The 15499-nt window shown below is 31.3% G+C and overlaps 1 protein-coding gene across 1 annotated transcript in view; it reads right to left on the bottom strand.

Annotated features, from left to right (window-relative positions):
- LOC129002913 (acetylcholine receptor subunit alpha-like 1) overlaps positions 1 to 15499 on the bottom strand; it is a 303805-nt gene that overhangs the window by 132207 nt on the left and 156099 nt on the right. Inside the window, exon 3 of the mRNA XM_054431032.1 lies at positions 4034 to 4078. Coding sequence (XP_054287007.1) covers positions 4034 to 4078 — 45 coding nt within the window. The remainder of the gene's footprint in view (positions 1 to 4033; positions 4079 to 15499) is intronic.

The raw sequence follows: 15499 nt of genomic DNA, 5'->3' as shown, positions 1-15499 counted from the left end.
ATTAAACCAGGTTTAACGTTTTATTACCAAAGTTGTTTTACAGCTATCAGTAATAGACTCGTGTTAATTAAGATCTTAGCACACGCACTTAAGACTTTGCTGCTGCTTAGTTTGAAAAGGGGGTTTGAATTTGTGCGGAAAGGCCTTAGGTTATTAGTAAGCTTACCATTTAAAAGACACAGCTTGTCTATAAGTACTAAGTTTTGTTTTACTTCACTAATAGCATTATTAACTGACAATCTATAATATTAAAACGAAAGTGTGTTTTTTTATTTCACGATTCTGAATCAACCACTCGACGGATTTTCACGATTTTTGTGTTGAAAGAAAGATAATTTTGAAAACTAGGGAATGTCGAAGCCATAATTTTAGTTTAGGGTCCCAGTTTTTTAGAAATTAAGTTTTAATTTTTAAAAAGTCTAGCAGCCGACGCTAAGATTCTAAACTAGCTTTTAGCATAAAGTAATTTGCTTAACATAACAGCTGTAAATATTCAGCTTTTGTGTCACAAATTAAGCATTTGGATAAAAATGTAAAGACATACTTAGGGTTGACTTATTTATACTATGTGTAATGCTAATCATTGATACGTTCAATTCTTCTGTAAGAGGATGACAGATTAATTAAATATACATAGTAAAATACTATTATGTTCAAATTATTTTTTAAAGCAATCTTTGTAATCTTCGATTTGTTTTAGAGCAATATAATTTGTTTTAACTAACAGCTGGTTAAATAAAAATTATGGAACTATGAGGTTATTTTATTGCTTTGTCATTGATTATAGGAAATAAGTAAGATTAGTAGAGATAATTAGACCACAGTTTAAACCAAAATTAATTAAACCACAGTAAAAATCGAGGCTCTGTACACGAGTCTTAATAAAAAAAGGATAAATTCAAATTATTTTACTGCTCCACTTTTCAAGGAAAGATTAGAAAAATAACAATGTTTACATGTTTTAATTCTTCATGGTAGCTTTCTGTTTAGAATTAATGTTTGTCTGCTTTAACTTTGTTTGGATTAGGCCCGGAAATATTGATGTCATAAAAAGAAGATGAAGAATAATCAGGAATCTCGATTTTAAATTACCACCACAACCTCAGCCGGGTTTTATACAAAGATAAACAGGTGGATGACATAGATTGAACACAACATCAACATTGACCTAGGATACTGCAATTAGACAAACCATCCTTTTATGAAATCGTTTTCAGTTGTAGTTACGTTTGGGGGCGTCTATATCAGCGCCCCCAAACGTGAAAATATCACTTTTATTTCAACTATGAATATATTGTTTAAACTAACTAATATGGGAAATTACGATGTACATTTATTCAATGAGGGTGGGTAATTATCAAGGATAGGACTGATAACGGTATGGATAATAAACATTGACAATTACGTCATTAGCTTTACTAGCGTAGAGTGTTTACTTTTTATATTCCTGCTACATGTGACCAGTTCTTTTTTTCAAATGAATGTTATTTGAACCAAACAGCTGTTTCAAAACAAACTGTTATTGTTTTTACTTTTCTTTGTTTACGCTTATTTATTTAGCAATTAATGCAGTGAAATTGATATAAAGGATAGAGGTGTGACGATTAGTTTTGATGTTATGACACCAAAGTTAAATTATGTGTACCGCGCATTTTATTGGATACTATCGTTTTATTTTAGGTCGTTTCTATTCAGACCTACCGGAAATTGTGTATCGTAGATTTTTGTATTGTGGTGATAATAATTATGGAAGAGGGAGGTATGCTATGGAAGGTGGTATCGTTGACTAGGTCTATACACTTCTCAATTGACTATTACTCTCTACTGTAGGTTACTTATAATCAGTGTGGGTCTGTGCGAATCGGCTGCAAATCTCACTTCAATGCTGTTTTATTGTAAAATTATCGGATTTAAAATGCATATCGTATAGGCCTATGATGGAATAAAAACATATTTGGTCACACAAAATTTGTTTACAAGATGATTTTTCACATTAAAACTGCAAGAAACTTGGTCTTTATATTTGTAAACTAGCTGATCTGAATTGTACACGGTTTTAACTGACTACTGAATTCCCGTACGTAGGACGGGCTAACACCTCGTATATGTTTTAAAACAACACTTTAGCATAATATATTCCTATGTCGTCTAATAAGGGAGTGAGCTGGTCTAGTTGTTAGAGCGCGGTATTTTAGTCCCTAAAGTCCCGAGTTCAAATCCCGCCAACACCAATGGATTTTATCTACGTGATATTTCTACAACTCCTAGGTCTAGCCTGAAGTAATGGGAAAACAATCCCGGGCTCGTGCTTAGCGTCCTAGGGAAAAATAAAATGTCGTCTAATAAACACTAATGGTAATACTACCAAGTAATATACAAACCTTACAACTCAGTGAATTTTTTATTCGTCATGGATTCAAAGAATAGTGTTGAGGGATAAACAGGATGCAGCATACTGAAGCAAAATTATACCATCCATGCTCACCTAAATCCTTAAGGCAAATATTAGACAGATTCTGCAGATCTAATGTAACATAACAGGGATCGCAGGAAATGTCTTTAAGAATCCAGATAGTTACACACACCATAGTTGGCGAAAGTTAGCTCGTTTTGCATAACCAGTCACTCTTAAAAGTGTCTTCACTCGTTGACTGTTGTTACTAGATAGCCATAACGAGTTAAAAGAGAAGCCCATATTGTAACGCTGACGATTGCAGACTCTGGAGTGCGTATACCAGTCAGGTTTGAAAGTTACGCTAATCTTTGGCTACCAATACGATGATAGGTACAGGTCACAACGAGTTTGAACAAGTGCATAATTATTATACATATAGTACGTGTATAATTCATATAGTCCATATATGTACGTATATATTGTATAGTACGCTGACTATTACAGATTCCAGGGCAATCTCTTCACATTAATCATCAACATATCCTACCTCATCACGCTTGAAAGCGTTTCTGCTCTCAGGCTATTGTCAGTAATGAGTCATAATTAGTTTGAAAGTGGAGCCTATCTAGTAACGCTGACAATTGCAGGATTCACCGTAATCTGTTGACTTGAAGTGGAAACTTTTTACAAATCGTCTTGTCGTTTTCGTCAGTTACTTCGGCAAATAACGTTGCTTTCGATTGGTGTCTAATGAGACTTAAGAAGAGTCAAAGAGGCATATCTTTAGCAGCTCAGATAATTACAGGTGCCAGAACGATCTGTTGGCGATAATAATTAGCAACTCACCTCACATCATCAATCACACTGGAGAGTGTTTAATTAAAATTTGAAATATTTTATAGCATCAGAATACTGCATTTATTGCCTGTTTTCAGAATATTAGAAAGAAATATTAGAAAGTAAATAAGATAGTAAATAAGATACCCTAGTGTTACCGTAGGGGATTTAAGTGCAACATTTAATGTTGAAATTAATTGGATATAAGTTCTCATGTATTTTAGTTTTACTGCTATTTCTCAAACTAAAGCTAGTGCTTTATTGATGTAGATAAACGGTTGTAATGATGTTGTAAATAATGATATTGTAATGATGTATTAACCGTGCAATGAACTATTTACAATGTTTATCAATCATTGTAAATAGTTTATTGCACGGTTTTTTAAAATTTTGCTAATCAAGATTACTAGCTTAAGGTTTGTTATTATTAAATATAAAAAGTGTTTACAAAGATTTAAATATCAAAGTTGTTCCCTGTCATTTTACTTGTTTGCTTCAACGAAACACGTGAAAACCGCTACAGGAGGTAAAGTGATATTAACTAAACTACACCAGGAATAAATGTTGGTACTTAGTTTTAAATTTTTATCTATGAACAACAATGATGTATCTACTTCGTATTTGTTATCGTAGTGTAACGTAATTCTCCAAATGGTGAATAAAATATTTCTTAATAACGAAGTTCTCTAAGTTTGATTGCTGAAAGAGATTTTGCGATTAATTTTTTATGTGATTTATACATAAATTGTAAAAACATTATAATAAATTTATCGTACTTGTGTAAGTAAAAGTAAAACTAACCTGTTCCACCCAAACGTTCGTAGTCATAATCTGATTCTTCAAGTTCTGAAACAACACAACCACAATATTAATTATGATTTCCAGTGTCAAAACTGCTGCGAACTGTTTTGTTATCTTTTGTAAATCATAATATTTATTTCAGTAGCCAGGCCTGGTAAGGAATAATTTTATTAACATTTATATCAGACATTAAGATGCTTATAGTTAGTTTTAATTGGTTACAATTAGTATTTTTACGCTCCTTTGTAAGGGAACGGTCCAAACCCTGGGATTGTTGCTGCCTAACGTTGACAATTACTAAACTCACTGAAAGAGCACCATAGCTCTAGTTGATAGGTAGCGTTAGACATAATTAATTAACATCCCAATGATGAATTGCATCTGGCTTTGGAGCTTAACCTACACAGCGAACCTTCATATTTGAAGATGACCACTAAAAATAATCGATTACCCTGACAGTTTTACTAAAAAGATAATGACAAACTCGATACTTGTTGTAAATATGGACTTTGTTCTGAAATAATGGATGTACAGGTACATGAACATATAGAAACCCTCTCGTTTTGATATTTCAATGATCATCGTGGTCAGAATCGTGGTATAACTATGTAGCTATGTAGTGATTTAAATATACAACCCAAATTCCTTAAAATAGTACAACATTAAAGCTTATTTATTCTCCAAAGAAATTGCATACAAGGAAAACCTACACTACACTTAATAATCCAAACGTACAAACAACGATCTAATCTAATTCATTAACTGACCAGCCAATTAATACTTAAAAGGGTTAAATACATGCTATGAAGCAATCCATTTAATTGCAGTTTCAACTAGTTTCGACTCCTATGTTGCGTCATCTTCAGGCGGTACAATGACTTCTTCAATTAAATGCAAATAAAAAACACTACAATACTGCAATGAATTAAATGGATTGCTTCATAGCATGTATTTAAACCTTTTTAATATTATTTGTTAATCCGGAGGCTACTCTCCACAATGCAATTAATACTATCAATCACTTAACTCATGTTACAGTGATTTTTTGTCCAACCCAATTTGAAAGTTTCAAAAACAAGAACTGAAATGCATTGATCAACCTAAATCCAAGCCTAACTAAAGACGGGTTATCGGCACTTCCATGTTATGATGAGGTAAATAATAAAAAAACTGTTATAGACTAATAACCAGGTTACTGAGTTTAATCGATCATTGCGTACCCATTTAACCGACTACAAAAGGTCAATGGAATTATCTTTTGCTCCGATGATCAATAGGTTGAGGTTAGGTGGGTATGGATCTGCGTAAAGGGATGATTTGGGGGGGGTGAGTGGGGGTTCTACGAGAACGCACCTGGGAGTAATGGCAGCATTTTGTAGTATTTTGGGAAGAAATTTATGCATTAGGGGTTGGTTTTACTATCTGCGCCAGAATGGGTTGTTTACGTCTTTACGCTTAGAAAGTGTGTTATCGTACGTTTCCCATCTCAAATGCAACCTTGGAATCTTCTTTATAGAACCGTAGAGATACGAGATCATTTGTTGCTCTTTAATTATACGAAAATTGAAATTTGTTGACGCATTGTCAGTTTATGACTTATTTGAAAAATACGGATTTCCTAATTTAAATGGATTGTAAATAGAGTAGTAGATAAAAAAGTAAGTGTAAATAAAGTTGTAGATTCATAGTAGTATTCAGTGGCATTTCATTTCCAAATTATACATTAAAATGTTTATAATATTATACTTTACGAATAGACACGTAAAATAAATTAGGCCAACAGGAGGATGACTAAACACTATAATACTATATTTTATAATAATAAAATATTATCCTTACTTGCGATTTTTTATTAATAATTTTTTTATTTAGGGATTTTTCCATAAATAGCAAATGTTTTGCAAAACACAACCGTTATGTAATTCAATAATTTTATTTATAACTAAATAGTTAATCTAAACGAAATATTTTTTTACTGACCATCGGCATTGACTATATAACATTATCATACATATCATAACATACAACATTATCATTATCATAATTGTTATATAGTCATTATTGACTATATAACACTAGTGTTAATAATAGTCAATGCCATTGGGCTTGAATTTAATTTTTTTTTTCAATTTTTTAACTAGTAGGCTATGTATATTTTTTAGAACGAAAATAATGCTTAACATGCTTTTACTTTGACTTAATCCAGAATGAAATGGTTATAGGATCTCTCTCAGAAAATATGTCTGTTTTTTTAAGAAACTCAAGTTTTAAATATAACATAATATCAGTGAAAACATTTATGAAGGTTATTACGACTTGGCCACATTAAATCAAGTTCATAGTTATATACAGTTATGGCTTTGTTATACCTAACTCGACAATAGTTTAAATGTTCAGTAAAAATTACCAAAAGAGATAAGGAAATTACCCAAATCGATTCTTTGAGCCGGATTATAAGTTAAAGGACTGAGTCAAAACATATATTTTTGGAAGATCATTCAAAGACAGTTCAGAGTTTCCAGATGTAAGACACGTTCACTTATTGATTGCAAAGTCGTCAAGGGAGTCAAGTTTTAGGAGGAACTTCTTCGTCCACTCTCGATTTTTCTTACTTTATCTTTGACATTTGGTACACTACCGGGCTTACATAGTATATACAGAACGAGATTTCTTATTTGAATGAACAGTACAAAGATAAACTCTGTAAAAAGTAGTGTGTTAGAAAACAAACTTTTAAACAATTGTAAGCTATTGATTTTTCTAAGATTTTTACTTTATAGTTTCTGAAAATTGCTGGGAGGGTTAAAAGTCCAATTCGGTATAAATGTTCACAACAAGAACACTATTCCAAAATTAGAAAATTGTGCCCCTCACAAATAAATGAAGACTTTTTATCTCCCTATGCCATGATTAAAAAGACAAAAAAAAAAGAATCCACAAGAATATTAGAATTTGTAGTAATGCGTAGTATATAACCATTAAATATTTGAAACCATTATATATATTTCAGAAACACAATAGTTTTTATATTTCTTTTAACTAACATTCATCTCATAGTATATCTTAACGTGTTTAATGTCTTATATCTTTGAATCCACTGAAGACAATTTCTTACAATAATAGTACACTTTTAGCTAAAGGTTTTGACATAATTGTATAAGGGGATACCTAATTTAAAGAAACGAAATACATAAACAGACCTAATTCTTTACTAGTCTGATGAAAGAACTATTTAAACACTATTGGTTACATTGACTATTTTAATTTAAATTAATTTTTTACTTATATGATGTGATACTCAGGTAATATTATTCACATATATTTTAACTTCTTATGTTAAGCTAGCAGATTCAGGGAGCCTAGCTGTAGAGTAGGCCTGTAAATAACTGAGTTATTTATTGCCCGACTTTCTTCCTTTCTCTTTTATTCTTGCTTTTAAGAGGAGAATTTATGGAAATCGCGCTAAGACGTATTGTGAAAAAGGGCTCTTTATTTTATACTATGCAGCCTTCTGACTAGTGTTAATTAAACACGTAATGTTGTTTGATTTTCGTTGCCTGGTTTCATAGTCAATAATAACAGTAAATATAAATGCCAATGAAAATAGCATCTATTTTAGTTTAATGCAAACTATCTAAGCAGAAATATCAATAACGCATTCTTTGCTTGCAATATCTTCTTTTAAAACAGTGTCCTGCAATGACGTAGTAACTGAAATTGTTACACTTACAACTATAATAAATGTATGGTAACTTTTAATTTAGTGAAACCAGATGATAATTTGTACAATTCGTTCTTCTTAAATAAATCATAATTAATATTGTTGTGTGAGTTTTATGTGGTGTCTTAGGATAACAATAAGATTTTAATGCACAATTGACCTCAATGTTTAAACACAATGTTGTTGAGTTCAGTTTACTTTTAAGTACTCAACAGCTATCTCCCTCGGTTTGAATGTGTATAGTTTTTGAATTTTTATTTACCTCCTTTTTTATACAACTTATAAATTTTTAAGTTTAATATTATATAAACTTAAACATAAGGACACCTTATGTAACATATTAACCTTGAAAGTGACTTTCAGTAAAACATCGGAAAGTAACCTTTTAATTAAGAAAATATAATAAGTTTTTTAATGTTATATGAATAAGAAAAAAACTAAAGTGATGACTAAAGACATGTTGATTGACGAACATAATAAAATCTAACATAACGAATTCACGGGAGTTCTGGTTGCGTTATTGTAGACCAATATTTAACAATCTGATTAATATTATTTTTAGGAAAGTAGTAATGAGGTTTATTTGGTTATTGTTACTAATAGACCCTTCAGTTTGTTAACGGGAAATATATATTATTTTATGCACTGTGTAAAGTAAAAACCTTGTATCTTGATAGTAACTGCGTACTTAACGACTTATTGTTGATCACATTGTTTATCAGTTATTTTACTTTCTCTCTTATAAGGGAACTAAAAATTAATTATATACGTTCTGCAAACAAACTACTTAACATATCTTATACTCCTTTTGCTTTGGTTTAAGGATTTCCTTTATATAATAAAATCTACAACAATAAATATTAAATATATCCAAGGCGATAGATATATTGGTTAAGGAATACATGTCATGCACAATTTCATAGTATTTTCAAAGTGCAAGGTGTAAGGTGAAAATACTGTTAAATGTTCACATTTACCAGGTTGTTTTCTTAAGGATGAGTTAATGGCGTTGGCAAGAACTCAGGGCTGTAGAAATAAAGAGAAAGGTTGTGAATTTTATTTCACCCATTGTGCCCTAAAACAGAACGAGCCGTGGCCGTTACTCGCAGGTGTGTTTCCATATTAAAATAACCCTTCCCTAACCTCTTTACCGAGATATCTCCCCTTTTGCGTCATCAGTATTTTAAATCGCAGTTTTACAGATTTTGCCAATAAAATTATGTATTTCTGCGCAAAATAATGAACCGCATTTAATAGTAGATATTGATTGAATTTGAATTTTAAATATATTTAAAATCTAAAATAAATAAAAAATACAACTCATTAGATTGGGCCAAATTTAACAAATATTATTGTGAATTTTTTTGTGTTTATTAACTTAATACAACATTAGATGAAATTGTGTCCCCTCTCAAGTAAGCCTACCTACAAAGTGGCACGTGCAAGGCGAAACCGATGACGAACATAGTATCTCACGCAGACGAACATAGACTCACGCATAGTAGCCTACCTCCATGTTTTTTAATTTTTTTTTTAATTTTTAATGGTGATTTTCCCACGAAACCCCTAAAAATAATGAAAAATTAAAATTTTATCAAAAACGGCCCGAATCATTTAAATGAAAATTTAGTTTAAAATATTCCTTTTAACTGTAAACAAAATGGTACAACCCCCATCGCCGTTACATACAATCGCCCAACTTTACATACATCGTTAAAAAAGCATTGAATATAATCGCTTTTTATATTGTCTTAATGTAACTATTCATCAAATAAAACTATTTAATAAATAAACATTTGCGACAATTTAAATGAAATACTACTCTCATGATAATTTTAAATTTAAAATATACAATCTTCATTTATATTTTACATTTTGTAACATAGAACTCGACATCACACAAGTCAAATTTGATGAACCATGATTAAAAATACAATTAACCGTAATTAGTTTGACGTTTTTGTGAATATTTGTGAGATTCAGTGTTATGGCGATGTTTTTTTCACTCTAAAACTGCCAAACTCCAGTGGAAACTAAGGTCGAGAAGCAATGCTTCTTGACAACAACAGTTGGATTGTAATCAATGACAACAATCAGTCTCGACATTTTGTGCAGTAGACTGGGACAATACCTCCCTCAACGAGTCTTATAAGTTAGACTTTCTTAATCTATCGGTGTTAACTAAAAGATTTTAGGCCTACATGCCACATGAAAATATACTTTCGTAAGAAGAAAAAAATACGACCCATCTAAACAGTATTGAACTGAATGATACTTTAAGTTCAGTTTCTTTTAGGAATACTTATATGTTTTAAAAATATTTTGTTCATCATGCGAGCAAATTGAAAAAAAAACATCTTTAAACATCAAAAACTATTTGTAACAAATTTCACAAAAATAATTTATTGTAAACATAATTAAAATGAACAATGATTAAAATTTTAGGGGGTGAAAATGATATAAGAACCATAGAATAGTCACATTTTTTACTATCGACGAGGAAATATTAAAAATGTCATTCAAATAAATATGGTTTAAATATGTTTGTAACAAACAGTTGTAGGGCCGTGAATACTGAAAACGGACTTATAATTGCTGCGATCCGATGATTTAAATAACAGTACATAGTTCTTATATTATTACTGTGTAACATTTCAAAAACAAGAATAATCTAAAATACTAGATCAATGTTGTCATGCGTCAAACTATGTTTTGTAGCCATCCGAAGAATTTAATGTAAATCCAATGTGAATTCAACAAAACCAAAGGAGAAATTCGTTAAATATTTTCCAATCGTTAACATTATTTTACCTAGTTTCATGAGTAAACTCGGACGAATGAACATCCAAACACAAATTCAAAAGTTGATTTTCCTCGTTTGCTCTGCCCTACATTACAGGATTAATCAGTGAGACACCAAAGTAAGCCTTGTAGCGTGTGTCACATGTGAACACTACACGCCAGATACAATGCTTCAGCGGCGATTGAACCCAGCGATATGTTTGTTTGGCGTTCAATAGTTAATGAAGCGAAGCTCATCAGGGCATTTTGCCTTTGTTCATCGAATGTTGCTATCTTAATTTAGTTATGTAGATAATTTCTGTTCCGTTTAGCCATTGTTGTTGTTTTTTTGTTACAATTGTTAAGTGAAGTTTAGGTTTTTATTGGATTTTTGTGAAACTAAACGTGAAATGAAAAAGGTCAGTATTTTTCATTTTTGGAAATCGTTATTTTAATTAAAGAACGAATGGTGTTTGTAGCTAAAAAGATACGTTATTACGGTTAGTAACATAGTTGAAAACTTTTAAATGTTATGATCATGTACATACAAAATACATATCTACACATCGTCGAAACATGAAAGCGATACAATGAAAAAAAGCGTCACGCATCTACTGTAAAGGCCAATCACAGATTGTAGCTGTCGGTTTTAAGATATAAATTAAACAAGAGAAATCCTATATAACAATGCGCTTTGTTAGAAATCATTGGAGAAGTTTTGGTACAATATTTGAAACGTTTTATCACCACTATGGAAAAGATTAAATCGGAAAGTAAGTGTTGTCCGTTTAAAAATTGTGTGAATAACTTTGATGGCATAGGAAATTATATCCAAATTGATCTTTATAGTTGACTTAGCTTTAAACCGATATTTTAAACTTGACCATTCATACTATATACTCGATGATTTTATGTTATCGTAAAATATTTTAGTGTGAACATTTGTTTTTAGTGGGTATCACTTAGTCACAGTGGGAACAAAATTATTAGAATTAAGTGTTTATATTATCTAAGATTCAGGTTGGACTTCAAGGACAAAAAAACTTGTCGAAAATCTACTTTATCATTTAGCTAAAGTTAAAAACCATTTGAACTCACAGCTTTAAGAACTATGTACCAGGACTTTGATGATTAATTTTTGTTTGCTTTTTCTATTTTATTTTATTCTGCTTCTAAACTAAATTGGTGAAATACTAAAGATTTGGAGACGGGTTGATTGAAGGGAGGATCTGTAGTTAATTTGTTAGTATGATTTACGATATAAAATAATTCAAAAATCATAATACAAGAAAGCTACACACAGTTTGCATTTGTTCACTAATATTAATTAATTTCGCGGCTATTAGGGATCAAATGTCAAAGAATAGAAAAAACAACTTTTAAAAAGTACCGTACCCCCAAAAGTATTTGAAACAATAAGTATTAATTTGTTGTAGTCCAAACCATCTAAAAGTCGTGTAAAATATAAAATATAATAAAATATAAAATAATTTTAATGTGAATATTTGTATAATAAACAAATTACATTAAAATACATCAATTTTTGCCCACGTCCCAGTTATGCATCATGAGAATATAACCTACATATGTAGAATTTAACAAAGTTGAGCAAGGTGGGTTCTATGAGGGAGTAACAGTGTAGATTTGGAGTGAGATAGGAGGGTGAGATAACTGAGATTAGGGGATGTAAGGGCGCGAGGGGATGAGAGGTGACTTGCTTTGTCTCCATGTAACCATTCTCTGTCAATCCCTCAATTACCAACTTTAATCGTACAACAAACATTTTTAAGTTATTAATACATGTTTTAGCTCAAATAGTTGCAAATAAATATTGTTTCAAAACTTTTGTGTTTGTATGGATCTGAAGTTTACAACAGTGCTTTGCACTTGCATACAGCGAACACTAAAATATGTGTGATATTCCCTACGACCTAATCCAATTCATAATTTAACGTGGTAGTTAGGTTTTAAAAAACAAAATACAATAAAAAATCATTAGGCAATAAATTTCATAAAAGAAGAAATCCAGTACTGAACCATGGATGTAACCCTGATAATAACCATCAGCGTATATTATATGAAGTGCATTAATTATATAATACTTTCCTATCTAAAATCAAGTGATAATATCGGCAAGAGCTTTCTCCAACTGTAGTTTTTACAATTAATTCGTTTTCCAGCCAAGCAGAGGAAAATTGTTTTTCTGTTGAGTGAAAGTGAAAAACTGCCCAAGTTGGTCGAAATATCAAAACCCCATCCATCGTCCGTCCCACTGGCTTTGCGGTAGGTCATTTGTCTCAAACCATTGTTTATATTTTGATCTCTACGTTTTTGTTTTGGCTAAAAAGAATTTATAAACCTATTTCAATGGTTTTGGCTGTATAGTAAGCAGGTTAGCATGGTTGATGCACCGAGCAGAAATGTATCGTGTGTGGGTTAAATTTAAATTTAATTTAACTGTCATAACCTAACCAAACTAACCAAACTTGCTGATGATGACAAATCGAATAAAGGTTTACTAATAAAAAAAAATAGTTCTGTTGATAAAATAAAATTACAAATGCCTAAAATTAATTTTTTTATTATATAATTAAACTATCATAACCTAAAACCAAATCAACCAAACTTGCTGATAATGAAAAAATCTAATAAAGGTTTACTAATCGGTGGGATTCAGAATTCTCGATTCCCCACCCCTCCTCCGGTGACCACTACCCTCAGGCCATAAATCAGTGGATTAACCCAAACAAAGATCTGGGCCGTTGTCCGTCTCCCCTGGTCTCCATGTCTCCGTCGAAGTCGGACTCACAGTTTTAGCTCGCAGACTATCCTAAATTGTGCGGTTATCCCGTACCGTCCTTCCGTGCCAAACCACCGTAGTGTGCGCGTAGCTTAAGATGGCCTTAATATTTTGTCATATACTGTATATTTTTTATTTGTCAATATGTAAATATTTTATTTAAATTATCATTACCAATTGTATAGCCGTTTAAGATAGAAAGGCATTTGGGCCATTATGGAAAAACGAGTTTTTTCGACACATGATAAAACAGTAAAGACCAGAAGTACATTGCCTATAATGAATAATTAAGTAATTATTATTCCTTTAGCGGTGTAAGTAAATAAAACATGACCTGTATTAGCATTACAATTGTTTTCCAAAGGTTTTGTCGATTAAAAACATTTTATAGAATATAATATGATTAGAATATGATTAGTTAACCTAACTCAAAGTTAAACCTGTGTTATAAGTTCAACTTGTGTAAAAAGAAAGCAAGGTGAAAGAAGTAAAACTTGTTTTGTGCCAAAAGAAAACAAATCAATAAGTAAGATTTTGTGCCAAAACTAAATACTACAAATATAAAAGAGCCTTCTGTAAACTGGTAACGATTTTTTAAACACTGTCACAGAAACTACATTTGATACAAAAATGGCAAACAATAAAGATACGCTGAAATGATTTCAAGCAGCGTCCGGAACCAGTATTAGGAAGGTGTCTGTTGTTTATGTTGGCAATATAGACAAAACGATGCTGTAACGTCCGATAAACATAATATATCACCAGTGGCTTTGGCGAAATCGACTCGTATTTCGCAGTTTTCGCCCAAGCTGAACATATTGTGTTGTTCAATACCGGCCGAGGACAATGGCACAATAACGCCTCTTTGAACCACAATCTTGCTTATAGTGCACAATGTCTCAATAACGTTGGTCCAAAACTGTTGAATAGCGCATTGTACCTAAACCAAACTGTTAGGGCTGGTCTTCATTAAAGCTTTTCTTTAGTCTGTACTAGCCTTCAAAAATTGTGTTGAAGTGATTTAATTTATAAAATCAGTCAAGTAATACATTTTTGTATATTATATACAGGGTTGTATTTAAAATTGTATTTGTATAGCTGGTGCTCAGTGTATAGCTCAGTGGTCATAGTGCTCGCCTGGTAATCAAAAGGTTACCTATTCGATCTTCGATTCGAGAGTGTTAAGTTATTTTAAGGTTCAAAATTCTCCCAGCTGTTTATGATCATTGTGCTTTGGTCCTGGCTAATGAAACAGCCGGTTTTAGTCAGTACATATTCTACATATTCTCATTCTTTTACTCGTATTTGGGCAAAATACGCACCATGCTGCATCCCTATCTCAATTGATGATAATACCAATGAAATTGTCACAAATGTAACACTATACTTAAATAAAACAAACAAACTAGGTACCTACAACACCCAACTTCGCAGAAAACCTACAGACTTCACAAGTTTCTAGTTGTTCAATTGATATTTTATTCAAACAGGTACATACGGGGGATAATTAATGTAAAATTATACTAAAATTATGACCAAAAACGGCTCAGCTTTGTAGGTTTTTCGCAATATTACAGCAAAACATATTTATAAATACAAGCGATGTGGGATGAAGTAGTTATTTTAATTCTAAAGAAAATTAAGAATAATCTGAATTTGAGGGCCCAGCTGTAATTTTGCCTTTTTAAGCCTTTTACTTTGCCTGAAGTCTTATTTACTTATATGTCAAAACACATTGTTTCGATTTAATTATGTTACTACATAGTAATTTGATCATAATTGTGTTTACTATTATGTTTTGATATAATAATACATTAATAATAATAATAACTTGTGGCTTGTAGGGACATAAGTCCATAAAAAACTCAAATGTAAAAAAAAATTTTGTAATAAAAAAAACCCCAGAATAAGATTATCAATGTGCCAGAATTCAAACTTATATCCCTTATCTTAATTAATGAAAAACAATTTTCTTTTAGCTTGTGAAGAGAAATTCACACCCAAGAGAAGAATAACACTTCTGTGTGTGGGCAGGAGTCTCAACTAAAACTTATAACAAACACAAGAAAAAATATCTGTAAAGGATGGCAAAATGAATTAGGAATTAATCCTTTAGTTCAATAATTGTTGAGTGAAAGCTAGTAAAAGACAAAAGAGAAAAACA

The sequence above is a fragment of the Macrosteles quadrilineatus genome, unplaced genomic scaffold, assembly GCF_028750875.1.
Source record: "Macrosteles quadrilineatus isolate MER2022 unplaced genomic scaffold, UCM_ALF_1.0 Scaffold_9__3_contigs__length_116548681, whole genome shotgun sequence".
Lineage (NCBI taxonomy): Eukaryota > Metazoa > Arthropoda > Insecta > Hemiptera > Cicadellidae > Macrosteles > Macrosteles quadrilineatus.
This window is presented reverse-complemented; position numbering and strand designations above follow the sequence as displayed.